The sequence below is a fragment of the Erpetoichthys calabaricus genome, chromosome 2, assembly GCF_900747795.2.
Source record: "Erpetoichthys calabaricus chromosome 2, fErpCal1.3, whole genome shotgun sequence".
NCBI lineage: Eukaryota > Metazoa > Chordata > Cladistia > Polypteriformes > Polypteridae > Erpetoichthys > Erpetoichthys calabaricus.
In genome coordinates, this window is record NC_041395.2 from 176,829,101 (window position 1) to 176,856,014 (window position 26,914).

General features: G+C 40.1%; 1 protein-coding gene across 1 annotated transcript in view; it reads left to right on the forward strand.

Moving 5' to 3' along the window:
* ankmy1 (ankyrin repeat and MYND domain containing 1) overlaps positions 1-16,826 on the forward strand; it is a 50,612-nt gene extending 33,786 nt beyond the window's left edge. The window contains exons 12-18 of the mRNA XM_028794826.2: positions 5,568-5,699; positions 6,187-6,300; positions 6,976-7,141; positions 8,564-8,714; positions 13,499-13,606; positions 15,169-15,323; positions 16,068-16,826. Coding sequence (XP_028650659.2) covers positions 5,568-5,699; positions 6,187-6,300; positions 6,976-7,141; positions 8,564-8,714; positions 13,499-13,606; positions 15,169-15,323; positions 16,068-16,156 — 915 coding nt within the window. The 3' untranslated portion in view covers positions 16,157-16,826. The remainder of the gene's footprint in view (positions 1-5,567; positions 5,700-6,186; positions 6,301-6,975; positions 7,142-8,563; positions 8,715-13,498; positions 13,607-15,168; positions 15,324-16,067) is intronic.
* The last annotated feature ends 10,088 nt before the right edge of the window (positions 16,827-26,914 follow it).

Consider the following 26,914-nt stretch of genomic DNA (forward strand, 5'->3'; position numbering starts at 1 on the left):
TTTATTTCAGTCAGTGTGGTGTGCGTTCACTCCTCCAGAGTTAGGTACAGTTTTGTGATTGTTTTACTGGTACATGTGAAAGAGTAACAATCATGCAAATGCTTCTCTGTCTAACCAGGATCTAAATACATTTGTCTGAGCAAAATTTGGCGAAAGGGTTGTACTTCTGTGTTGATTGTTCATTCAGGAAGCAGAACAACTTTTTCAACATTTTGTCAGCTTTTTTTGGTTCCTAAATAGTATAGGTGGTATCAGGTCATTAATTTTTGAGGCTGCAAATTGTTAATCCTTCATAATAGTTTCAAGGCATTGGTTGCTCCAGTAACTGAATTTGTACTTTCTGTTCCAGAAAGAAAGATTTGACAGAGTCAATTAATGAGTTATCTGCATCTTTGGCCTCACATATCACATAATTCTGGCTCAATCTGTTTGTGAAATTCATATTTGGCTAAATCCACGTTTTCTGGAATGTAATTAGCCCAATTTCTGTGAATATTGAGTTGCTTTAACTGGATTTCACACTAATCCTGCTTTCTGGAATAGACTGTAGGAGTCTATGAGTACTTTTATTGCTGTTTAATTACTTTTTATGCAAAATGTTTTCATTGCTGTTATAAATATGTAGATCTTGCATTTGAGGATTTTTGTCACTTTATGGATTAGCCATAGAGTGATAAGTATTTGTTAAGTGTAGCTCACTCATACACAGGTCAAATATTTCTTAGCATTTGTTGTAATATAAAATGAGTGCCCTAACCCACTCTCACTCTCACCTCGGAGTACTGCACCCTCCACACATCCTTCTGCTGATACCAGCATAGGAAAAACATCCCCACCCATAATAACAACAGCGCAAGTGAGCAGAGAGCTGAGGAGACTTCGTGCCAGCAAAGCAGCGGGTCCAGATGGAGTATCGCCACGACTGCTGAAGGTCTGTGCATCGGAGCTGGGGGGTCCTCTACAGCGCATCTTCAACCTGAGCCTGGAACAGGGGAGAGTCCCGAGGATTTGGAAAACATCTTGTATCACTCCAGTCCCAAAGGTATCACGTCCTAGTGAGCTGAATGACTTTCGGCCTGTTGCTCTGACATCACATGTGATGAAGACCATGGAGAGGCTGCTGCTTCACCACCTTAGGCCACAGGTTCAACACGCCCTTGACCCTCTGCAGTTTGCATATCAGGAGAAGGTGGGAGCGGAAGATGCCATCATCTATATGCTACACCGATCCCTCTCTCACTTGGACAGAGGCAGTGGTGCTGTAAGAATTATGTTTCTAGACTTCTCTAGCGCCTTCAACACAATCCAACCTCTGCTCCTTAGGGACAAGCTGACAGAGATGGGATTAGATTCATACCTAGTGGCATGGATCGTGGACTATCTTAAAGACAGACCTCAGTATGTGCGTCTTGGGAACTGCACGTCTGACATTGTGGTCAGCAACACAGGAGCGCCACAAGGGACTGTACTTTCTCCGGTCCTGTTCAGCCTATATACATCGGACTTCCAATACAACTCGGAGTCCTGCCATGTGCAAAAGTTCGCTGATGACACTGCTATCGTGGGCTGTATCAGGAATGGGCTGGAGGAGGAGTATAGGGACCTAATCAATGACTTTGTTAAATGGTCCGACTCAAACCACCTACACCTGAACACCAGCAAAACCAAGGAGCTGGTGGTGGATTTTAGGAGGCCCAGACCCCTCATAGACCCAGTGATCATCAAAGGTGACTGTGTGCAGATGGTGCAGACCTATAAATATCTGGGAGTGCAGCTGGATGATAAATTAGACTGGACTGCCAATACTGATGCGCTGTGCAAGAAAGGACAAAGCCGGTTATACTTCCTTAGAAGGCTGGCTTCCTTCAACATCTGCAATAAGATGCTGCAGATGTTCTATCAAACAGTTGTGGCGAGCGCCCTCTTCTACGCAGTGGTGTGCTGGGGAGGCAGCATTAAGAGGAAAGACGCCTCACGCCTGGACAAACTGGTGAGGAAGGCAGGCTCTATTGTTGGCATGGAGCTGGACAGTTTAACATCTGTGGCAGAGCGAAGGGCGCTCAGCAGGCTCCTATCAATTATGGAGAATCCACTGCATCCACTAAATAATGTCATCTCCAGACAGAAGAGCAGCTTCAGTGACAGACTGCTGTCACTGTCCTGCTCCACAGACAGATTGAGGAGATCGTTCCTCCCCCAAACTATGCGACTCTTTAATTCCACCAGGGGGGGTAAATGTTAATATTTAACATTATACATAGTTATTGTCTGTTTTTCACCTGTATTATTATCATTCTTTAATTTAATATTATTTATTGTATCAGTATGCTGCTGCTGAAGAATGTGAATTTCCCATCGGGATTAATAAAGTATCTATCTATCTATCTATCTATCTATCTATCTATCTATCTATCTATCTATCTATCTATCTATCTATCTATCTATCTATCTATCTATCTATCTATCTATCTATCTATCTATCTATCTATCTATCTATCTATCTATGTTTGTAAACTAAAAGCTGGTGTATTCTGTGTTGTGTAAATAGGTCCTACCTAGTTAAATAAAGGTTACCCTAAATCATCATTCAAATTCTTTTTTACTTTATTCAGTTTTTAACAAATAGAAAGCAGCAGAATCCGCTCCTTAGTGTTTTCTGTGCTGCTGCTTTCTGCCACTGAACAAGTGAGGGCAAGAATGGGGGAAAAAAGACAAAGACATCCTAATAACAAACAGAAGAATGCATGTTGCACATTGAGACCCCACCTCACAATGTTTAAGCATCAATCAGCTACGTAAGCCTGAAACATGAAGTAACTTACAGAGCTTTTCATTGCTGATGTATAATACAGTCATGGCCAAAAGTTTTGAGAATGACACAGATATTCATTTTCACAAAAGTTTCCTGCTTCAGTGTTTTTAGATCTTTTCGTCAGATGTTTCTATGTATACTGAAGTATAATTCAGTTTCAAAGGCATTTATTGACAATTACATTAAGTTTATGCAAAGAGTCAATATTTGGAGGGTTGGCCCTTCTTTTTCAAGACCTCTGCAATTCGCCCTGGCATGTTGTCAATCAACTTCTGGGCAAAATCCTGACTGATGGCAGCTCATTCTTGTGGGGTTTTCTTTGTCCACCCACCTCTTGAGGATTGACCACATGTTCTCAATGGGATTAAGGTCTGGGGAGTTTCCTGGCTATGGACCCAAAATTTCAATGTTTTGTTCCCCAAGCCACTTAGTTATCACTTTTGCCTTATGGCACAGTGCTCCATCATGCTGGAAAAATCATTGTCACCAAACTGTTCTTGGATGGTTGGGAAAATTGCTCTCAGAGGATGTTTTGGTATCATTCTTTATTTATGCCTGAAGAGGTCTTGAAGGGTCAACATATATATATATAAATATATATATACAGTACAGTAATCCCTCCTCTATCGCGGGGGTTGCATTCCAGACACCCCCCCCCCCCACCGCAAAAGGTGAAAATCCGCGAAGTAGAAACCATATGTTTATATGGTTATTTTTATATTGTCATGCTTGGGTCACAGATTTGCACAGAAACGCAGGAGATTGTAGAGAGACAGGAACTTTATTCAAACACTGCAAACAAACATTTCTCTCTTTTTCAAAAGTTTAAACTGTGCTCCATAACAAGACAGAGATGACAGTTCCGTCTCACAATTAAAAGAATGCAAACATATCTTCCTCTTCAAAGGAGTGCGCGGCAGGAGCAGATAATGTCAGAGAGATAGAGAGAAAAAAGCAAACAATCAGAAATCAATAGGGCTGTTTGGCTTTAAAGTATGCGAAGCACCGCCGGACAACGCAGCTGCTAGGAAGGGAGCAAAGTAAAGGTAGCCTTTCAGCATTTTTTTAGAGGAGCGTCCCTATCGTCTAGTGGTGCAAACAGCCCCCCCCCCCTGCTCACACCCCCTCCGTCAGGAGCACAGAATGTCAGAGAGAGTGAGAGAGAGAGAGAGAGACAGAGAAAAACAAACAATTAAAAATCAATACGTGCCGTTCAAGCTTTTAAGTATGTGAAGCACCATGCAGGAAGCATATCGCTTGACAAAACAGCCACATTTAAGCCCAGCAAGGAAGAGAGCAATGTGAAGGTAATCTTTCAGTGTTTTTTGAGGAGTGGCCGTATCTTCTAGGTGTGCGAACAGCCCCTGTGCTCACAATATATTTGAGGAGTTTTATTTAATACGTAATACGTGCTCTGATTGGGTAGCTTCTCAGCCATCTGCCAATAGCGTCCCTTGTATGAAATCAACTGGGCAAACCAACTGAGGAAGCATGTACCAGAAATTAAAAGACCGATTGTCCACAGAAATCCGCGAACCAGCAAAAAAATCTGCGATATATATTTAAATATGCTTGCATATAAAATCCGAGATAGAGTGAAGCCGCGAAAGTTGAAGCGCGATATAGCGAGGGATTACTGTATATAACAAATATTGACTCTTTGTAATGTAATTGTCAATAAAAGCCTTTGAAACTTATGAAATGCTTATAATCATACTTCACTATAACATTAAAACATCTGAGAAAAAGATCTAAAAACACTGAAGCAGCAAACTTTGTGAAAATTAATATTTGTGTCATTCTCAAAACTTTTGGCCATGGGTGTACACAAACATATGATGAAAATAAACATGCAAATTTTGAGTTGCTGTAATTTGAAATTAAATTAAGAATTCTCTGAACGTTCACATGCTTTGATTGTTTGTTCTAAATTTTTACTGCATTTCTTAGATTTTACCATCCCTAGTGGTTGCTGCAGAGGGATATATTGTTTCTGGTATGGATGCACATCTATAAGAACACATTTCCAGGGAGCATGCACTTCCCTCCTTTTTATTCTAACAATTGCTGTCAGTCTCAGAAGGATCAGAAAATCCTGACCCATCCCAAGTTCCTTATTAAGACGCTTGTTAAGTTCCTAACCTTAAGGCCTGTTTACAGAAATTGCCCTATAATGTGTTTTTTTTTGCCCCCCCCCCCCAAGTTCCTCCTAATGTTATCTGTGAAATGAATCCAAACTCAGTGCCTGTTTTACCATCATACCTACTGTACTTAGTACGACATCAATACAGTTGATCTTTTATAAGACTAATAACTTAATATCATCCATCCATCCATCCATGTTCCAACCCGCTGAATCCGAACACAGGGTCACGGGGGTCTGCTGGAGCCAATCCCAGCCAACACAGGGCACAAGGCAGGAACCAATCCCGGGTAGGGTGCCAACCCACCGCAGGACACACACAAACACACACCGAGCACACACTAGGGCCAATTTAGAATCGCCAATCCACCTAACCTACATGTCTTTGGACTGTGGGAGGAAACCGGAGCGCCCAGAGGAAACCCACGCAGACACCATGCAAACTCCACGCAGGGAGGACCCGGGAAGTGAACCCAGGTCCCCAGGTCTCCCAACTGCGAGGCAGCAGCGCTACCCACTGCGCCACCGTGCCGCCCAACTTAATATCAACAAAAGAAATTCATTTGAATGTGAAAGTGCCAGTGGTGAAAAATGATTTTATGTCCTCTGCAGGCAGTAGAGGAGTTACTGTCTGCAGGAGCAGATCCCAACCTTCCCTTGGGTGATCGAGTAGGAAGCTCACTGTGTGCCGTCTCTAATATCAACTATGGAAATAATCGTAAGCCACAAGAAAAAATGGCACTGGTAAATAAACAATTTTTTGTGTTAACAGAATACGACTTTGACATTATTGTTATGGTAATTTGACATATATTGTTTTATTATTATTTTTCCAGAAATTCTTTATAATCCTGTGACAGAGATATTCTTTAGTAAACTGTTTTTTTCTTTATAAAAAAACATTAATGCAGGTTTTGCATATGAATTTAGACTGAGCCAGTTACTCTCTGATTGTCATAAGTTACTGTATGGTATTAGCAGTATTATGCGCTTTTCTACTTTGTTATATTATACTCATCTATATGTAACATGAGAACAGAGTTTCATGTTGGAGTGACACAAGGGTTATTGTGTTGTGACAACTGGATCTTCCCACAGCATGATGTAGTTGTTTTGTTCATATGACAAATGGGAATTAAATATAAATGTTACTAACTGTTCTTGTTACACTGGTTCAGTAAATGAAAAATATGTCCCTAGCTTACTGCTAATTATTATTATTATTTTAAAGTTAAAAAGGCTGATAGAGGCTGGTGGGAACATACTGATGCCTATCACCTTAGGTGACAGAGTGCCACCAATGATAGGAACAGCAGTGGATTATGGATTCTACTCATTTTTCCAGGTATTTTTTTCTTCCTATGCAAGGAATAAAAGAAACAACAAACATCTTTTAGATGAAATTTAAATATTAAAAAATATGTCAGTATTGGCATGTGAAAATGCTAAATTATATGAGCAAGATAATGGGTGAAATATTTCCCTTTGTGAACAAACAGGTGTAGAAAGAAAGAAAGAAAGAAAGAAAGAAAGAGAAAGAAAGAAAGAAAAAGCTATATTTAAGAGAAATCGATAGCTGATTTAGGGATATAAGCAAGCTGTTTCTCTGTAAAAAATAAACCCATGTTTTCATACTGGTCTGGCACCAGTATTAGTTGTTGTATTAGTTGCAACATATGCCTTGTTAGATGGCTGGTAGTGTCATTTGTAGCTTGTCAGTACCTAAAATGCTGTGAAAGAATCAAAGCTTTTATCTTAGACTGTTTAACATTTTTTTTACTTGCTTAGCATATTAAGGTTAATTTAAGATTGGCCCATATGGATTCCCTTAAAAAACACACTTAGTGGGTTCCCTTAAAAAACACATTTTGTACATGAATACAAAACTAATGCCACATTATTTTAATAGTATTATTATTATTACTTTGCAACTCCTAAAAAATGGCATAGGTGAAAAAGATAATTTTAGCGCTTTGTTTTGGCCTTACATAAACTATTACTTCCTTTCTCCACCCCATAGGATGCCAGGATTGCTCAAACATCATACCATGCTTTGAACCCAGCTGAGCGAGAATTGTTCAATTCCCGCAAAGAGCAGCTTCAACTGATGGCTGATCTTTTACGGGATGCTGTAATACAGAAGGAGAAGGAGAGGATAGCTAGAGACTTTGAACAAGGCATTCACTGTAAGTCTTCAGATAAGCAATCTCTTCTGGGTGCTGTCTGTTCCATCTTGTCTGTTGGTTATTTAATTGTAAAAAGTGTTTCAAGGATTATTAATGTTTTAAGCTTACAGTGTTGTTACAACTTTTGTGAACTGTGTGTTTGAAGTTTGTCTTTTTAGAATCTGCCCTCCAACAATTCCTTCTCAAAAGTCTTTTATGCTAATAACTTCTAATGAGTAGAAGACTGAGGTGTATGTTTCTACTTCAATAATGACATAAATGTTATCAAAGCAGACAAAATATGTGGTGAGAGATCTCACTGCGAGTGGAGCATAAAGGAGCTGAACTAAGATTTTTATTTGGGTCATTGTTGATATGGCATGGCATCAGCATATATACCCTGCTAGAGTTGTGACTACTTCAGGGACTACATCAATTTAGTGAATGCTGTCTTGCCTGTAATCACTACTAAAGGGTTAAAGTCAGTTCTTTCTTTGTCTTTATTGATGTTAAATTCTGTATGTTATAAATAAAACAATAGAGATGTTAAGAATGGTTGAAGCCCCAAGATGATGATAGTGTGATGAACTGAGAAACAATAGGTAAGCAAGGTCATGTTAGTGTTAACTTTAGCCCTAGGATAGGGTGCCAAGGGGTTATCTTTTTTTTCTGGTCATTAAACAGCTCCAAAGGTCCTTTTAAAGGAAGCCCACTGTGGGAATGGCAGTGGTCAGAGAGGCAGGCAGAGACAGATGTGGTCACACTTCTTCCATGTCAAGGTCATTAGAACTGTAAAAGAAGCAAATGAACACAGTATGTGACCTCTCTGGTCTTTTACAGAACCCCTTTCTGTGATCTTGGTATGCTTGAATAGATAGACACACCCTTGATATACAACAAGCTTGATATCCGTGAAGAAGGGTAGTGATAACCTTGAATTCAACCTGCTTAGTGATGTTGGTTGACCAAAATTAACAATATAAAATGCAGTATGTGTGCACATACAAGAGATCATGTGACTGAGAGACACAAGTGAACTTTTATTTTCAGTTATTGCCTAGATTATTTTCCATTGACCCAAGCATCAATTTCTGGTGGTACCTTTATGAGGACAATTAGTTAGTAAGGGTTTATTTTTAAGTCTGATATTTCATCTACATTTGTAGCTTCCATGTATTTTTGGAAGCATATTATGAGTCATTTGGAGTGCAATAATGTCTCATCTTTTATCAGAAGTGTCATTCTGATTTAGTATAAAATGGTATGAAGTGGGCTGAAGAAAGTCATGTTAGAAGTCTTGTGTAAGAGCAGGTTTTCAGGTGATTGTCAAGTCAAGTGTGTTTCACAACTGTCTGTTTGCTCTTGAAATGTGCTGTATGATATCATACTTATTTACACTGGTTCTTTCATATATTTAAACAACCATTCTTTTGTTGCCTGCAGATTTGAATCCATCTCCTCATTTTGTTTATACAAAAACAGGAACAGTCTTAAAAGATTTAATATCTAAAAGTATGAGTTCTAAGGCTGTAGGAGAAGAAGAATCCACAAGCAAAATAGATGTTGATGACAAGCAAAATGAGGTTATCAACAGGTAGGTAAACTGCGGCAGCAAATCCTGAAGCAAGATTAAACTGATGAATAAACTATGCAGTTGAATTAAGTTTGGACAACACTATATTATCTGATGTGGAAGTGATGAAATATGGTTTAACTGAGTGAGAAATTAGTAACCTGGACTGATGATTAGGCTGCCTGTTTTATTGTGGAAAGGGTTATTGAGATATCTTTTCTTATAACATTAATTCCCTTTTATTTAATGCATAAATTCTTTTACTTTTGACTACAGTTATTTGTTACACCTATGTCGCTGCCTATTATTGCTCTTAGAAACCTTTAGGGGATATACAGATCACAGTTGCAATGCACTTGTGCACAGGACTATAGTCTAGTACCTTTAGACCTCAACCAGGTATGACTGTATTTACTGTAGCTTCTCTATTGGGATTGTTCACTCTCAGTTACTCCTGATTGACCTATGCTGAGGAAAGAGCTCAGCCTCTTAACCTCCACAAAATACAGCAAAACCTACAAGTAAGAAACTGGGCTTAAAAAGTTTTAGTATTACAAATAGTCCCATGAAACAAAAGCAAACAAATGTGTGGCTTTTCATACCAGTACAGCCTGGGTTGTCCTGTGGATCAGAAAGTAGACAAAGATCAGCAACACATTCAATATATGTATGTTGATACTAGCTGACCCATAATCTTTGTAGTTAAAGAAAGTTTCTAATCATACCATCATTTGTCTCTTTCTGCATTTTCTCACTGCGTTTTTAGGAACCAATGAATTCTTGCACAATGTATACCTTGCGCCACTTTTGTGTGTTATGTTCCAACTGTACAATAGGAACTGTAACTGTTATGCAAAATATGTGATGTTCAAAGAAGAGTGATACAGTCCAAAGTGTGGCACATTCGGGAATTCATGGGGAGATAATTACTTTTCATAGATGCTTCCATAGTGCACCGTGCCATGCATTGCTCTGAAGCAGTGATCTCCCCTGTGAAGTCCAGAGTGTGTTGAATAAATAAGGGATAGAGGGAGATGAATGTCCACATGGGGCAAGGCACTGGCACACACATTTTCAGTTGGGGGGGGTGTGTTCCCCTGTGAACTCCTGAATGTGTCTCACCGCATCTCTCTTCTTTTTTACATTGTACAGGAATTCATTGGTTCTTGAAAACAAAGTTCATTTTAAGAATAAAGTGGCAGAACATTTAACAAAGTTGTCAGTCAACAATAATAATTTTAGATTACCTCGTTAAAAATCTAACAAGTGCCAAAATGTAAACATGAAAAACTTTTATCATTAGAACATCAACAGTGTATTGTGTAATAAAGTGCAAAAAAGATATGCAAACTCAAAATCTCTTAAATTCAAAATAATTTAAGGTCACAAATAAATGTTTGATAGCAAAAGTAGTGCAGTTTGAATCAGATATTTCTGCTTAGCATTACAACATAAATGCAAAAATGCAAGATCAAGTAGTATAGTTTGTTTGAATCAGATTTCAATTACACATAAACATATCTGTTTAGCAGTTCAACATTAGTGCAAAGATCAGTTTAAGTAACAGTTGAACACAATTTATCAATTCAAGTAACACTTCAGATTATGTAGCAAACAACTTGGGCAAAAAAAAGTATCTAACATAAAGTGAGAGTAAAATAACATATCATAAACCTCACGATAATCACTGGCTAACAAATATCCTGCTTATTATATGCTATTTCTGTCACACCGTACATTACTTTTAAATCATATCTTTTTTTCACTAATTATAAGCTTCCTCTGAAAAAAGTGTCTTGCTACTCAGAGGTAGTGCTCAGGAAAATAAATGACTATAGAATGCAGCAATTTACCTATCAGAACTAACAATAGTAATTAGAACTTATGATACTGTCTTGGTGGTGTCCTCATGGAAAACTCTGGAATGCTTTCTTCCTAGATGCTCCTGCATAGCTGTTGTGCTACTATGATACACCGTTTCACATTTACAGTGTGTACAGAACACAGTATTAATTGGCTTTAACTTAAAGTACTCCCATACTTTAGAAGTCTGCGGTGTTTTACACGAAGGACCTGCAAGTGAACTAGGCCCTGCCATGTTGATCTCTTGAAAGATGGTAAAAATGCGATGCATTAACATATGCTGCACCACCCAACAAATTTAAATAATCGACTATGTCAATTACATTGAGGTGCCATAACAGCACTAAAGGCTAGTGTTACTTGCAGAATAATTGTGTCAGTATTAAGTGAAGGATATTCCTATATTTACCCACACTGAATATATGCAGAACATTGCAGGGATGAAAATTCTTTTTTGCTGGATTTCAGCTTTTATTTGCATTGTTTTATGCTTTCTCCTGACTTCTTCTTTCATTGCCAATACAGTGGAACCTCGGTTCACGAACGTCTCGGTACACGTACAAATCAGTTTACGATCAAAAATTTTGCCAAACTTTTGCCTCGGTTCACGGCCACACACTCGGTATACGAACAAGCCAGTTTCCCTTTCGGTTTGTGCACGCCAATGATTTCCGCACATGTTGCATTGTTCTCGGTCAGATGTGCGTGCTTGCACGTGCATGCGTGCTTTCGCTGTGAACTCTTTGTGCTCTATTTCATTTCCCTTCCGGTTCGTACTCGCCGATTACTGTATTTAAGCACGTGTTCAGCCTCTCCCTGTTCATTGTTCTCAGTCAGACGTGCGTGCTTTACCTGTGAACTCTTTGTGCTCTACAGTATTTTGTGTGCTTTTGCAGTTAACCATGGCTTCTAAGCAAGTGAAGAGTGGTGAGAAGAAAGTTTTGCAGAAAATTGAAATCGAAGTAAAGAAAGAAATTATTGAAAAGTATGAGTGTGGCGTTCGTGTTACTGATCTTGCTGCCGAGTACAAGAAGTCAAAATCTACGATTTCGACTATTCTAAACTAGAAAGAATCTATTAAAGCAGCTGATGTTGCAAAAGGAGTTACAGCGTTAACCAGGCAGAGGCCTCAAGTGCTAGAAGAGGTGGAAAAACTGTTGCTAGTGTGGCTGAACGAGAAGCAACTTGCAGGGGATAGATAGCGTAAGCGAGGCGATATTATGCGAGAAAGCCAGGAAGATTCATGGCGATTTGCTGCAAAACTATCCTTCTACGAGTGGCAAAAGTAAGGAATTTAAAGCCAGTAGGGGATGGTTTGAAAAGTTTCGCAAGAGAAGTGGCATTCATAGTGTGGTAAGGCATGGAGAGGCTGCTAATTCCGACGCTGAAGCTGCGAAAGAATTCGTGAAAAATTTCACAAAATTAGTGGAGGACGAAGGCTATATCGCGCAACAAGTCTTCAACTGCGACGAGACCGGATTGTTCTCCACCCAGTTCCTCCTCACTTCATGCCAGAACTCGACTCATGCAAGGTTAGTTTTCATGGTGGTTTATGGTTAGTTTTTGTATTATGGATTTTTCAAATGTTCATTTTTCGGTTTGTAGCGTGAATTGTTGCAGTGTTACTTTTCTTGTTGTTTATTAAATTTCTGATTTTTCAACTGTTCATTTTTTTCCCTGTGCTTAAAACTCATTAAAAAAAAGTTTACACAGCGATCGGGTTGTAGGGCTATTAGCGTGAACTCCTGCAATGTTACTTTCTTGGTTGCTTATGGTTGGCTTTTAAATAAAGTTTGGATTTGTTCAAATGTTCCTTTTCCCCCCCCCTGTGCTTAAAACTCATTTAAAAAGAGTGTTTACAGCGATCGGGTCATAAGGCTACAGTATAGCGCGAACTCTTGCAATGTTAGTTTTCTTTGTTGTTCAAGGTTTTCTCAGTGTTGTTCAATGTTTTTACATTTAATTTACTCTTACGCTGTGCATTCTATGGTTTAATTAACTATATTTGTGCTTAAAAACTTAAAAAAAAAATATATTTACATACAGTTCGTATGATCTGGAACGGATTAATTGTATTTACATACAATCCTATGGGGGAAATTGCTTCAGTTCACGACCAAATCGTTTTGGAATGAATTATGGTCATGAACCGAGGTTCCACTGTACTTTCTTGATGTGGACTGAATTTTCCAAGTTGTGTTGAACACCATCATCAGCCCAGACTATAGTACAGTAGCACAGTTTTGCACAGAACATAGCACAAAACAAAGCCAATTCAGACAAGTAAAGGCAGCATTTAAGAATAGTGCTAAGAGCAATAGTGCTTCTAACTTCTGCTCTGTCATTTACTGTTGAAAGCAGTCTGTGTCTGTGCAGTTAATACAGCCTCACTGGATGTGTACTCGGGTCAGCACAGGTTCCCTATAATAACTATTAACTAGGTGAGCTGCCTTCTGCTACCATCATTAAAAAAGTAGTGTAAATAAAACAAGAACTGAACTGTAGGGGAAAAGTGGCACAAACTTTATTACTTTATTGCAACCTCACGTAGAAGTTAGCTGATAAATGTCATGCAAGGAAAACCATTGTCCTGTTTTGCCTTAAGATCTGTTGCCATTCTTTTCAACGCAGTGCTTAATCCTAGAAAAAAATCCACTGAATAGCCGTTTACTTGAATAAGATTTTTGGATTGGTTTTAATTAACCTGTAATTTTACTATTTTTGATATTGGCATTTTTGTTGAACTTTTAAACATTTTTATTATTTTTAATTAAGAATACTGTATGTTATGGTTGCTGGTAAACTGTCAGATTGTGTAATAATTCTAATTATGTAGTTTGTGTATTTGCAGCTTCAGTGGATTAGCGAGGAATCGGGGGGAGAATGTGCTTTGTTCCTGCTGATTAGCAACCCCAAAATAAATTCTCTTCTCTTTTAAAAAGTGTGCTGTCAGAGAATCTCAGTGATGTGCAGAGTATGAAAGATGCTGGATCTATAAGCCTCAAAGGTGGTGAAAGTAAAACTCCTAGTAAACCGCGTGTTGTTATAAGGTGAGTTTATTCTCCATCCTCCTCTCAAAGAGGTGTGTGTTACGTAAATTGTCCCAGTTTGAGAGTGTGTGTGAGTTGATGTGAATGGGCCCCTGTGGTGGACTAGTGTCCCTTCCATAGTTAGTTCAGGTGCACTGCCTGATTCTTCTGGTATAAGGTTTGGCTGCCCACGACCTTTAAATGGATTTGAATCTATCAAAATACACAAAGAACAAACAGACCCATTGGGCCTGACTAAACATGTTAGCCAATCACTCATTTGAGATGGCTCTGTCACTTTCCCACATTGTCAGTATTTCTTAAACAGTCTCTCTAATGTCCTTTGGCTTCCTTTCTTAGTTGCAACTTATTCTTTGCTCTAAGGTGTCCTAGACTGGTTTAGCAAGGCACACCCTTGTAAATCCTACCTAGGTGACATTTTCACAATCATTAACGTCTTAGGATACTCCTGAGATTTGAGCCCAAAGGGAAGCCCACTGGACCCTGGAAAAATAAGATTGTTGACACTTTTTCTAGCCATAGGGTTACGTAATCCTTTTGTTTTTTGGGTTACTGGTTGGCATTATCCATAGGCCTTCATTACCCAGTCGTTCTTGACTCGTCACCCATTATGTTGCTTTCAGAGAATTGTGTTCATAGATACCTTTACTTCAACATGTTTTATCACCACCCAAATACCCTCTCCCCCATTGACTTCAGTTTATCCACATTGGCAGACAGTGTGCCCTTAAACTGCCAGTGTTTTTGTCTTGCTGCCCATGTTGGGGCTGTCCTTAGTCATGTGCTACCACATTAGGTGAGAAAAACCTTTCATCCTGTAGCTGGCTAGAAATTTCTCAGGGTGCTTGGCCCTCTCCATTTCAAGACCTAACACAGAGAGGCTTGTCATGAACGTAGAGCCTTGTAGTCAGTAGCATAATTTTACCTTGCCGAGCTATAAAGAAACTCCTTTTTGCTCAAATGAGCTAGTGAGCTCCTGTCATCTAACTGCAACTTCAAATGTGTCATATTATACAGCAGATTTTGTCCCTTTCCAGTCTTGTTTCCCATTGCTACACTGTTCTCTTACAGGTAAAGTAAAATCCCAGGAAGCTAGTTCATCTGGTAACTGTGTAACAATTAGATAATCACTCAGAATTATACTTACTGCTTGATGCTTTTTTTATTTTTGTGCCTTGGCTGCCAATTTTTCAATTGGAATTATGATACCATTAAAGAAGCTAGACAGTGATAGATAGAAGAAGAAAGACTGCTTTTTTACTCTTCTTGGAATGGTGTCAGGAGTTTTTATACATACATAGAAGAATGTGGTTTCGATTCCCTAACATACATCTCATGTTGTGGAAAGCATTGGATAGGGGATGGAACCCTTTGGGGATTTTGAGTTTTCTGATTTTTATTATAAAAATATGTGCAAAATAGATGAAAATATCATAGGCTTAGCACAACAGCAGGGCCTCTCCCTCCTTGGACCTGAAGCCAATCCTAAGTTGGCAGAGGTCAATTTGGCTAAAGGTTACAGTGGTTTTGGTGTCTGATTGCATGATGTGGTCTCTCTACAGGAAGCCTCTTTTTAAATATTGCTACCAGTGTGGTCGTTCAGTGGGTGTGTACCTACTGCCCTGCACCCGCTGCCGAGAGGTCTTCTACTGCAGCAAGTCCTGTAAGTTCAAGGCCTGGACTAACCTGCACAAAAAGGAGTGTCTCCGAGTTACAGGTGGGAACTGGTGCAAACCTGCACCATTCTTCTCAGTGTTTCTTCATTGTGTTTTTAATTTAAGATTTCTTATTTTTCTTAAAACTAAAATATGCTTTGAGTGGTGCAGTTTTATTTCTGTTTGTCTGCAGACAAATTTACACATTGTATTTTTTAACCTTCTACTGACTGCTGGACTGAAGTAATAGGTTCCTCTTACTTGTTCTCTTCTGCTTCAAAATGAATGCTTATTTCATAGATGTGCTAACATGGTCTCTTCTGGGCAGATACCCATCACCTGCCTTTTTTCTGTCACCGACAAAGCTGCCTGGGCACTGATATAATTAAACAGCTTGATTTTGTTTCAAACAGACCATTCACTTGTACCCATGAATTGTATTCTGTGTTGTATAGTGGGGAATTTGTCCCAAGGACAGAAATTATTGAAGGAATACCTGCTCCCATGTCCAATGCTCACAATGCCTTTTAATCGTTAGAATTGATAATGAACTCTGGTTACAGAAACCAGCAGGATTTATGAAGACTCAGACACTAGAAAAGTAAACCAATGGTGGTCTCATGCTTACGAGAGCAGTATCCACCCATTATGGTGATGAATGTTGAAATCACTCCATGAAATGAGTAACCATGCAGAACTGCAATTCTGAGATGAAACAGAGTATCACACAGTAGTGAGACAGTGATTTGTGAGTTATTCATGGCTAAGGAGAGGAAAGTGAATTTCTTCTCATTTTATCTTTGCAGACTTGACTCAAGAAGTTGCTGTTGCGCATATGAGACTGAGAAAGAATCAAGATACAGAAAAAATCTATGAAAATTACAGTTTCAACTGATTTCAAAAATGAAGATAAACATGTTCAGTGTTAAAACATCCAATCAATTTTTAATCAAACTCTGAGATGCAGAGAGCCCAAAGCATCTTTTGGCAGATGCAAAAACAAGGCAGGTTGCCATTGCAGAGCTTTCTTTGAGGTGTCAAGTAATCTAAGTGCATGTGGTTGGGCTGTGGGAGGTAGCCAGAGGCCCTAGTGATCATGCACTCGTAAAATATGGGGAAAGTGTGCAGACTCCAGTCAAAGCGCACCACAAGCAGGGATCAACTAAAATGAGATGTTTACGTTACTTCTCATGTAACATTTTTGTGGTTTTAGTTGCATAATTAGAGTTATGTTCAAGCCCCCGTGGTTATGAATTTTTAATTATTTTTTAATAATAATAATCATTTTTGATTGTTGCTATTTTATAAATCATGAAAGTCTTCAGCATGAGTCGCTGTTTTATGACATCTGTTTCTAAATAATAATTGTCTGAATTAAGGCTTTGGTTTGGAAAGAGACAGTGCAAGTGCAATTTTATGTGTTGCTGATTAGAATTCCTTTATCAGTGTTAATGAAATTATCTGGAGTCGATTCAGTGCTATTTTGTTCTTATTTTTTAACTGTATTTTTATATGACATTATCAGAAAATATTTTAATAAAGGCAATAAAATGTTTGGGATACCAGATTTTGTTGTGAAGTACTTGTATGTATTTATTTATCTTTTCTTTGTTGGTTTGGTACATGGCACTGTTTCACACTGTGTAACGAAAAGACCAAGGCAACAAAATGTGCATTATATGGTATTAGAACAGAAACCTGTGGAAAAAGAAGGCTAGAAGGAACTTTTCATCAAGGAACCTATTGTTGCTTTGGTAAAATGGTGCCCAGCAGAAACTGTAATTATAATGGTACCACTAAAACACAGGGCAGTAATCGGGCCATTAATGGCCCTGGTAGTTGGTGTCATTGATATATGATTACTGATAAGGGGGTTGTGCCCCAATTTAATGGAAAAGCCCAGGCATTAACCAATCCTGAGACATAAGTGGGTATTTACAGTGGGTACCACAGCATATAGACCAACAGTCTCCTAAGCCAGTAGGTGGCTCACTTATCCCCATTGCAGATAAGCATGTGCAGTATAGTTTGTGCATTTCAGAGAAGGTTGGGTTCTAGGGTTTGGGGACACCTGGAGCTGCTAGGAGGGAGCTTTAGCAGGCAAGCCTAAGGAATTGCTAAGCCATTCTTGCTCCCAGAACATGTTTATGGGCCTGCCCTTGAAGCAGTTCCAGGCTGGATCTTAAGAACTCCATCTAACCAACAGTACAGAAATTGGAGTTGGGTGAAATGTTGACAAAGTTTCAGCTGCTGGGCAGAAGAGAAGCAGGAGAAGAATAAGGTGTAGGTGTAAGGAGTTAGCTGAATGCAAATTCTGGGAACCGCACAACACTTTAGGTTTCAAGCTGTATGAGAGTTTATTCTTTTTCTGTTTTATCATTTATATATTATATCTCCTAAATAAATTTTTTTTGGTTACTTATTTTTATAATAAATTAATATTTATTTTCATACTGTAATTTGACTTTATTGCATATTCTTGGGTCTTGGGGTCTCCTGCACAGCTCCCCTTACTGGCCACACTATTTCAATTGTCTTTCATCCAAAGTGCCACTGAGAGTCTCAACTTGTGTCGGTATGTACACACAAAGGGACATGCTTGGCAGTAAAAGCATAAATAAGTGTAGCCAGACAGTGAGCTGAACCTTAAAAGTAGTGACATTACTGAAAAATTAAAGACTGTTTAGTCAGTCAGTCATTTTCCAACCCGCAATATCCTAACACAGGGTCACGGGGGTCTGCTGGAGCCAATCCCAGCCAGCACAGGGCGCAAGGCAGGAGCAAACCCTGGGCAGGGCACCAGCCCACCACAGGACACGCACACACCAAGCACACACTAGGGACAATTAAGGATCGCCAATGCACCTAACCTGCATGTCTTTGGACTGAAGACTGTTTACATTCTTTAATTATTTGGAGCTGGTTGTAAATGGTACAAAATTAATTTTGTGTCTTTTTTGTACAAATTGATCGTTCTTTCAACCTTTATGTGATTAGACTCAGTAAAATTATTTAATATTTTTCAAAAGCTATTTAGTTTAAAAACTATCTAATAAAATAAGTATGCACTGTATTAGAATTAATGTATGTAGAATTTGTTACAAATAAATTTGTTACAAATATCTGATGTGGTCCAATAAATGTAAGTTATGTGTAAAGAGCCAGACAGTACACAATTCATCAGACAAACTACAAATGAATGAAAAAAACAACCAAGTGAATTCTTCATACACAATACATTCTATACAAAATGATTGCGTTCAGGTGTTTCAGGGGCACTTACTGTTACCAGGTGCTTTAAATCAAGCAGTAGCCATGTACTCCCACATGACAAACATTGGCAGTAGAATAGGTCGTACTGAAGAGCTCAGTGACTTTGAACATGGCAAGGTCATAGGATGCCACCTTTGCCACAGGTCAGTACGTAATTTCTACTTTGCTAGATCTGCCCATGTCAGCTCTAAGTGTCTAGGAGCAACAACAGCTCAGCCGTGAAGTGGTGGACCACACAATTTTATAGAGTGGGGCCACCAGGTGTTGAAGTACATAACTAGTAAACACCACCAATCCTCCGTTGCATAACTCACAACAGATTTCCAAATGTCTGGAAGCAACATCAGCACAAGAGCTGTATGTCAGGCCCTTCATAAAATGTGTTTCCATGGCTTAGAGGCTTCACACAAGCCTAAGATCCCTATGCACAATGCCAAGTGTTCGCTGAAGTGGTGTAACCATTCTGCCATTGGACTCAAGAGGAGTGGAAATTTGTTCTCTGGAGTGATGAATCATACTCCAATATCTGGCAGCTGATGGATGATCCTGGGATAGGCAAATGCCAGGTGAACACTACCTTGAGAACTGCATAGTGCCTACTGTACAGTTTGGTGAAGGAGAAATAATAGTCTAGGTCTGTTTTTCAGGGTTTGGTCTAGGCTCCTTAGGTCCAGATTTAGATAATTGTGTGCACCTCCAACTTTGTGGCAACAGTTTGGGACTCCTTTTCTGTTGCAGCACAATAAAGCCTGTTCCATAAAGACATGGTTTGAAAAATTTGATGTGGAAGAACTTGAGTGTCCTGCAGGGAACCCCAACCTTAATCCTATTGAACTCTTTTGAGATGAATTGGAACAGTAATTACAAGCCAGGTTGTCTTATCCTGCATCAGTACCTGACCTCACAAATGGTTTTTTTGGCTAAATGAGCACAAATTCCCACAGATAGAATATGTACACTTGTAGAACATCTTGCCAGAAGAGTGGAGACTGTTACAGCCACAAAGCAGGGGCCAGCCTAATAATAATGTACATGGATTTGGAATGGGACATCCAACAAGCTCATATAGTGGCGATTGTCAGTTGGCCTCAAACATTTGGGCATTTAGTGCATAATCTCTTCATAATAAATTACTATTTTTGATGTAAAATATAAAAAGTTATAATTTAGACAGTAATACTGTTCAGCAAAACAAAACCCAGGAACTCTCTAGTGATGTTCAAGGATGTTTCACCACCTACTTTTTATTGTGACAGTCATCAAGCTTACAATGGCTTTAGGAAAAGGAGTTTACGGAATATATGTTGGCAGTTAACAAGTCATGTTGAGAGAGGATCCAGCTTCCCCACAACCACACTCAGGATAAAATGGGGTTGGAAGATGGATAAATATTAAGGTTGCATCAAAAAATTAAATTCTTAGCTTGGCTTCAAGAGTGAATGTAGTTTAATTTTTTAATAAGATTCACTTCTTCTGCTTTCAATATGGACAGCAATTAGCCCTTTTCTGGAAAAAACCTTTGAAGTGACATACTGATGGAAAGTAGCCAGCATCATATTTTGTTTATTCCACCATTCTCCTTTCACTTAAAATAATTGATTTCTGTAGCGTAAGAAGTATTGTTCAAAAACACTACACAACAAAAGCAACATAACTGGACAAAGTCTTTAAACTTTTCATGGAGGAATTCCTTTAAAATTATTAAGGCAAGTTTGTTACCTTTCTTATGTCAGTTTGCTGATGGGTTCAGCTAACCTGTTTTTTGTATATTTGACTAGCTCACTGTGTTATGTCAGATATCACTTGGATGATGTAGCATATGGGCCAGCAGTCAGAATACTGTGTGTATGTGGCCTCAGTTTTCATATAGACAGTCTGTCATATGCTTAGCAGCATGCAGCATGGACAGTTTAACATCTGTGGCAGAGCGAAGGGCGCTCAGCAGGCTCCTATCAATTATGGAGAATCCACTGCATCCACTAAATAATGTCATCTCCAGACAGAAGAGCAGCTTCAGCGACAGACTGCTGTCACTGTCCTGCTCCACAGACAGATTGAGGAGATCGTTCCTCCCCCAAACTATGCGACTCTTTAATTCCACCAGGGGGGGTAAACGTTAATATTTAACATTATACATAGTTATGGTCTGTTTTTTTTTTTTTTTTTTTTTCACCTGTATTATTATCATTCTTTAATTTAATATTATTTATTGTATCAGTATGCTGCTGCTGAAGAATGTGAATTTCCCATTGGGATTAATAAAGTATCTATCTATCTATCTATCTATCTATCTATCTAATAACTAAAAATCCAATAGAATAACAGTGTGATGTCTGAAAACTGTGGTGCTCCATCCATTATCCAACCCGCCATATCCCAACACAGGGCTATGGGGGTTTGCTGGAGCCAATCCCAGCCAACACAGGGTGCAAGGCAGGAACAAACCCCGGGCAGGGCGCCAGCCCACCACAGGGCACACATACACACACCCACACACCAAACACACACTAGGGACAATTTAGGATCGCCAATGCACCTCACCTGCATGTCTTGGAGAGTGGGAGGAAACCGGAGCACCCAGAGGAAACCCACACAGACACAGGGAGAACATGCAAACTCCATGCAGGGAGGACCCTGGAAGTGAACCCAGGTCTCCTTACAGTGAGGTAGCAGCACTACTGCTGCGCCACCGTGCCGCCCAAACTGTGGTGCTATACAAACTATGTGCCACAATACCATAAATTCATGACGTTTTTGGGATTAAGAATGAAACATTGGATTATATTATGTTACAAGATGTTTTATTATTATTTTTTTACTTACTTAATTATCAACAATTACATTTGCTTTATTTTTCTAACTCAAGATGCAGTGCAGTGTAGGAGAAAGTGGGCATTGCCCATTCTGCTAGGCTTTAGTGGCACACCAGGCCTATTCAGGCACATATTTAGAAGACATCCAGTTGCACAAATCAGACATGACCTGACATCTCACCAGAAACCCCTCTGCAGACTTCTTGAGCCAGAGAGAGCAAAATGGACTCAAGCAAGAACAAATACTGTAGCTATAATGAATGGAATGACAACTGTTGATGGACTGAAGATCTCGCCTATCCACACTGATTTTGTAACTTGGAGTGACTTTAACCCAATCAGGAGAAGGTATACATTCCCGTAAAACTAGTTATATTCATCCCATCTGGATATGCTGGACTCTCTTACTGATCTCCCTGGAGTCTCCTGAGGACTCTCTCTCTCTCTCTCTCAAATTGAATTAATTTGCCTGGAATAATTATTATACAATCCCATATCCGAAAAGGTTGAGATGGTATGGAAAATGTAAAAAATGCAAAAAAGTTGGAATGAGGACAAATTAGGGCCAGCAATGGGGTAAAATAATTAAATAATGATGGGATTTCAAACAGGTGATTGTAATCATGATTTGGTACAAAAGCAGTATCCACGAAAGGCTGAGTCTTTGAGGAGCAAAGATGTGAAGAGGATCTCCACTTTGTCAACAATTGTGTGAGAAAATTATTGAAATGTTTAAGAACAATGTCCCTGAAAGAAAGATTGGAAGGGATTTGCGTATTCCTCCCTCTACAGTGCATAATAGCATTACACAATTTAAGGAGTCTGGAGGAATTTCAGTGCATAAAGGGCAAGGGCGCAAGCCTAAGCTGACCACCTGTGATCTCTGATCCCTCACACGGCACTGCATCAAGAACTGTCACTCATTAATAGCTGATATAACCATATTGGTAAGGGGTTACTTTTGGAAAACCTTTGTCAGGCACCACAATACAGAATTACATTCACAAGCCCCACTTAAAAGGTTACTGTGCAAAAAAGAAGCCTTATTGTCCAGAAGCAGCATTGATTTCTCTGGGCTTGGAGCATCTGGGATGGACCATCACATTGTGGAAATGTGTATTGTGGTCAGACCAATCAGTATTCCAGATCTTTTTTGTAAGAAATGGAAAATGAGAAGGACTATCCAGACTGTTATTAGCAACAAGTCCAAAAGCCAGGGACTGTCACAGTATGGGGTTGTGTCAGTGCTCTTAGCAAAGGCTATTTATACTTCAGTGATGGCAGCATTAATGCAGAAAAGCACATTGAGATTTTAGAGCAACATTTGCTGCCTTCAAGACAACATCTTTTCCAGGAAGGTCCATGCATTTTTCAACAAGACAATAAACACCCACATTCTGTATACATTACAGAGCCATGATTGCAGAAGAAGATGATAAGGGCACTGGACTAGCCTGCCAGCAGTCCTAACCTGTCCCCACTAAAGAACATATGGAGAATTTTGAAATGAAAAATGTAACAGCAATGACCCCATACTGTTGAACACCTTATTTTGCAGGAAGAATGGAACAAAATAACATCTGAAATGCTTCGTTGCTTGGTATCCTCAGTGCCAAAACATCTATTTAGTGTTGTGAGAAGGAATGGTAACATTACAAAGGGGTGAATGGTTTACCATCCCAACTTTTCTTGGAATGTGTTGTAGGTCTGAAATGCAGGAATGGATGTAGTAGTAGTTACATAGTGCCATAACTGACATCTCCTTCACAATGCAAGTAATGTGCCTCATTCGGGACTCCATGAGCAACCACTCGGTAAACACAGCGGTACCCAAGGATTCTCCAAAGAGACAGTACCAAAGGAGTCCAGTCTTTGTCTCAGGTCACTGGATAGCATCCATGAGTCACAACCATATAGTAAAACAGGAAGCATCAAGACTCTGAAGACTTGGACTTGCATCCATTTGCAAAGATATCAGGAGCACCACACAATTATTTCCAGTGAGCTCATGACACCCACATGCTTTCCCAATCCATCTACTGGACTTCATAGGAAGAGTCACCAGAGACATGAATGTCACCACAGTCAATACTCCCTCCGCAAACAGACACACTGCTGATGGCTGTGCCCAAGAGGTCATTAAAGGCCTGGATCTTGGTTTTTATGCAGGACACTCACAAGCCCAGATACTCAGACTCCACGCTCAGTCTCTCGAGAGTCCCGATCAGAGCTTCCATTGACTCCGCAAAGGTCACAGCATCGTCTGCAACATCAAGATCAGGGAATCTTTCTTCACTAACAGATGCCACAAAGCTGCTGAACCCCATGACCTTGCCCAACACCCAGTCCATGTAAGCACTGAACAGAGTAGGAGCAAGAACACACCCTAACGAATGCCAGAATAAACTGGTAAAAACGCTGAGGTTCTGCCTCCACTATGCACAGCACTCATAATACCAGTGCACAGGCTGGCCATGATATCCAGCAACCTTGAGGGGATCCCATGAAGTCTCAGGATGTCCCACAGGACACCTCGATCAACTTAGTCGAACGCTTTATGAAAATCGACAAAGGCTGCAAAAAAAATCTGCCAATGATTGTGTTTGCGCTTGAGAACCCTCCGTGCCAGAATGTGGTCGATGGTACACTTCTTAGGTGTAAAACCAGACTGCTCTGGTTGCTGGTAGGTGTACAAGTGGTCACTGATCCTATTGAGGATGACACTAGCAAGGACTTTACCAAGGACTGAGAACAGTGTTATCCCCCTGTAGTTGGCACAATCCAGGCGATCGCCCTTCCCTTTCCAGATAGGAATGACAATTACCATTTTCCAGTCAGTTGAGATGACATCTGTCTCCCAAATGGTAGCTATGATGACAGCTGTACCAACAGCCTGGAAAAGTTCACCCTGCAGCTTCATAGAAAAAAGCATTACTATTTCTGTCACAAGAGTTTAGATGCTGAAGTTCCCTTCATGAAGTGATGGCTGCTTCTCAGCCTTTTCAGCCAACTGGACCACAACATGACTTGGCAGAGACATTGTTAAGGACCATTCTATTACCTGCCCTGACTGCGACTGTCTGAAGTATAGATTTGGATGTGCATAATGCTTCATTTCCTCTGTGAGCAGGATGTGGGGCACTAGAGCAAAGATCCACTAACAAATGCCTCCTTATCTGCCCTCGGAGCCCTCGCAGCTGTCCTCCTTAGTTAACGGTACAGACCGGAGTTGTCATCAAGCTGCGCGCTGCGACTCCTCATCTAATATCCAGGGTGCCCTGCAAGATGAAATACGTCCTTCTAGGAACACCAACACAACCCTCAGCAACCTTCAGGGTCTTGTCCTGGAAGGTCTCCCACATCACATTAGGATTGGAAGTCGCACCCATGTCTGCAAGTTCCTCACTCAAACTGCCGCAAACACATTAGAAACAGCCTGGTCTTGGAGTCTGGCCAGGTCTAGCCTCATTCTCCTAGTAGGTAGCCTACTGGACCTAAGCTGAATCTTAGCAACAACAAGTCTGTGGTCAGAATTCACATATTGGGCACTTCTGCAGACCCTGCAGTTCTGTAGGAGCCTCCATTGTCTGCCCATGAGGATGTGATTGATCTCCTTCACCGCACCACCAGTAATGGAGTACCAAGTCCAGCTATGCGGCTCAGGGTACTGGAACCAGGATTCTTGACTTTGCAAAAGGTCAGGGGCTGTGGAAACAGGCACTGCTAGCATAAATATAATAAAATAAATGATTTTTGACATTATTACCTTCGTATGATATTTCAGCCTGAATAATTTGCTATCAGTAACATAAAAATGACCTATTCTGAAAACATTATAAAAAGTCTTTCTACAAAATAGCATCAGAACTAATATGCAGCATACCAATTCACAGTGACATTGCTTGAAACATGAGGCAGGTATGAACATAGAGAATAAAAATGAGATTATGCACAAAAGAATGAAATAACAGAGCCTGGCACACACACAGCGATCGACATTAGTTTAAAGACACTGCCAAATTCTTTCTGTCATGTCAGGGAATGTTGCAAAAATGACCACAGCCTGCAGTGCCCTCTGCTGGCTTCTTTACATATTACCATCAATATACACAGAAGATAAAGACTTTAAGCATATAATGTGTAGACTATTCAAATTTTTAATATGCTTGGCCTCTTTAATATGTTTAAGACCTCCAAACGTTGAAATAAAGAAAACAGACCTGTAACAAATCAATCAATCCATCAATTCACACACAGAAGAATAAAATCTGAACACCTCATAGGCTGATCATCCTGCTCATTAGATAGATAGATAGATAGATAGATAGATAGATAGATAGATAGATAGATAGATAGATAGATAGATAGATAGATAGATAGATACTTTATTAATCCCAAGGGGAAATTCACATACTCCAGCAGCAGCATACTGATAAAGAACAATATTAAATTAAAGAGTGATAACAATGCCGATAACAATGCAGGTATACAGACAGACAATAACTGTATAATTTTAACGTTTACCCGCCCGGGTGGAATTGAAGAGTCGCATAGTGTGGGGGAGGAACAATCTCCTCAGTCTGTCAGTGGACCAGGACATTGACAGCAGTCTGTCACTGAAGCTGCTCCTCTGTCTGGAGATGATACTGTTTAGTGGATGCAGTGGATTCTCCATTATTGACAGGAGCCTACTCAGTGCCCGTCACTCTGCCACGGGTGTCAAACTGTCCAGCTCCATGCCTACAATAGAGCCTGCCTTCCTCACCAGTTTGTCCAGGCAGGAGGCATCCCTCTTCTTTATGCTACTTCCCCAGTACACCACTGTGCCACAACCGTCTGATAGAACATCTGCAGCATCTTATTGCAGATGTTGAAGGACGTCAGCTTTCTAAGGAAGTATAGTCGGCTCTGTCCTTTCTTACACAAAGCATCAGTATTGGCAGTCCAGTCCAATTTATCATCCAGCTGCACTCCCAGGTATTTATAGGTTTGCACCCTCTGCACACAGTCACCTCTGATGATCACGGGGTCCATGAGGTGCCTTGTACTCCTAAAATCCACCACCAGCTCCTTGGGTTTGCTGTTGTTCAGTTGTAGGTGGTTTGAGTCGCACCATTTAACAAAGTCCTTGATTAGGTCCCTATACTCCTCTTCCTGCCCATTCCTGATGCAGCCCACGATAGCAGTGTCGTCAGCGAACTTTTGCACATGGCAGGACTCCGAGTTGTATTGGAAGTCCGATGTATATAGGCTGAATAGGACCAGAGAAAGTACAGTCCCCTGCGGCGCTCCTGTGTTGCTGACCACAATGTCAGACGTGCAGTTCCCAAGACGCACATACTGAGGTCTGTCTGTAAGATAGTCCACGATCCATGCCACCAGGTATGAATCTACTCCCATCTCTGTCAGTTTGTCCCTAAGGAGCATAGGTTGGATGGTGTTGAAGGCGCTAGAGAAGTCTAGAAGCATAATTCTTACAGCACCACTACCTCTGTCCAAGTGGGAGAGGGATCGGTGTAGCATGTAGATGATGGCATCCTCCGCTCCCACCTTCTCCTGGTATGCGA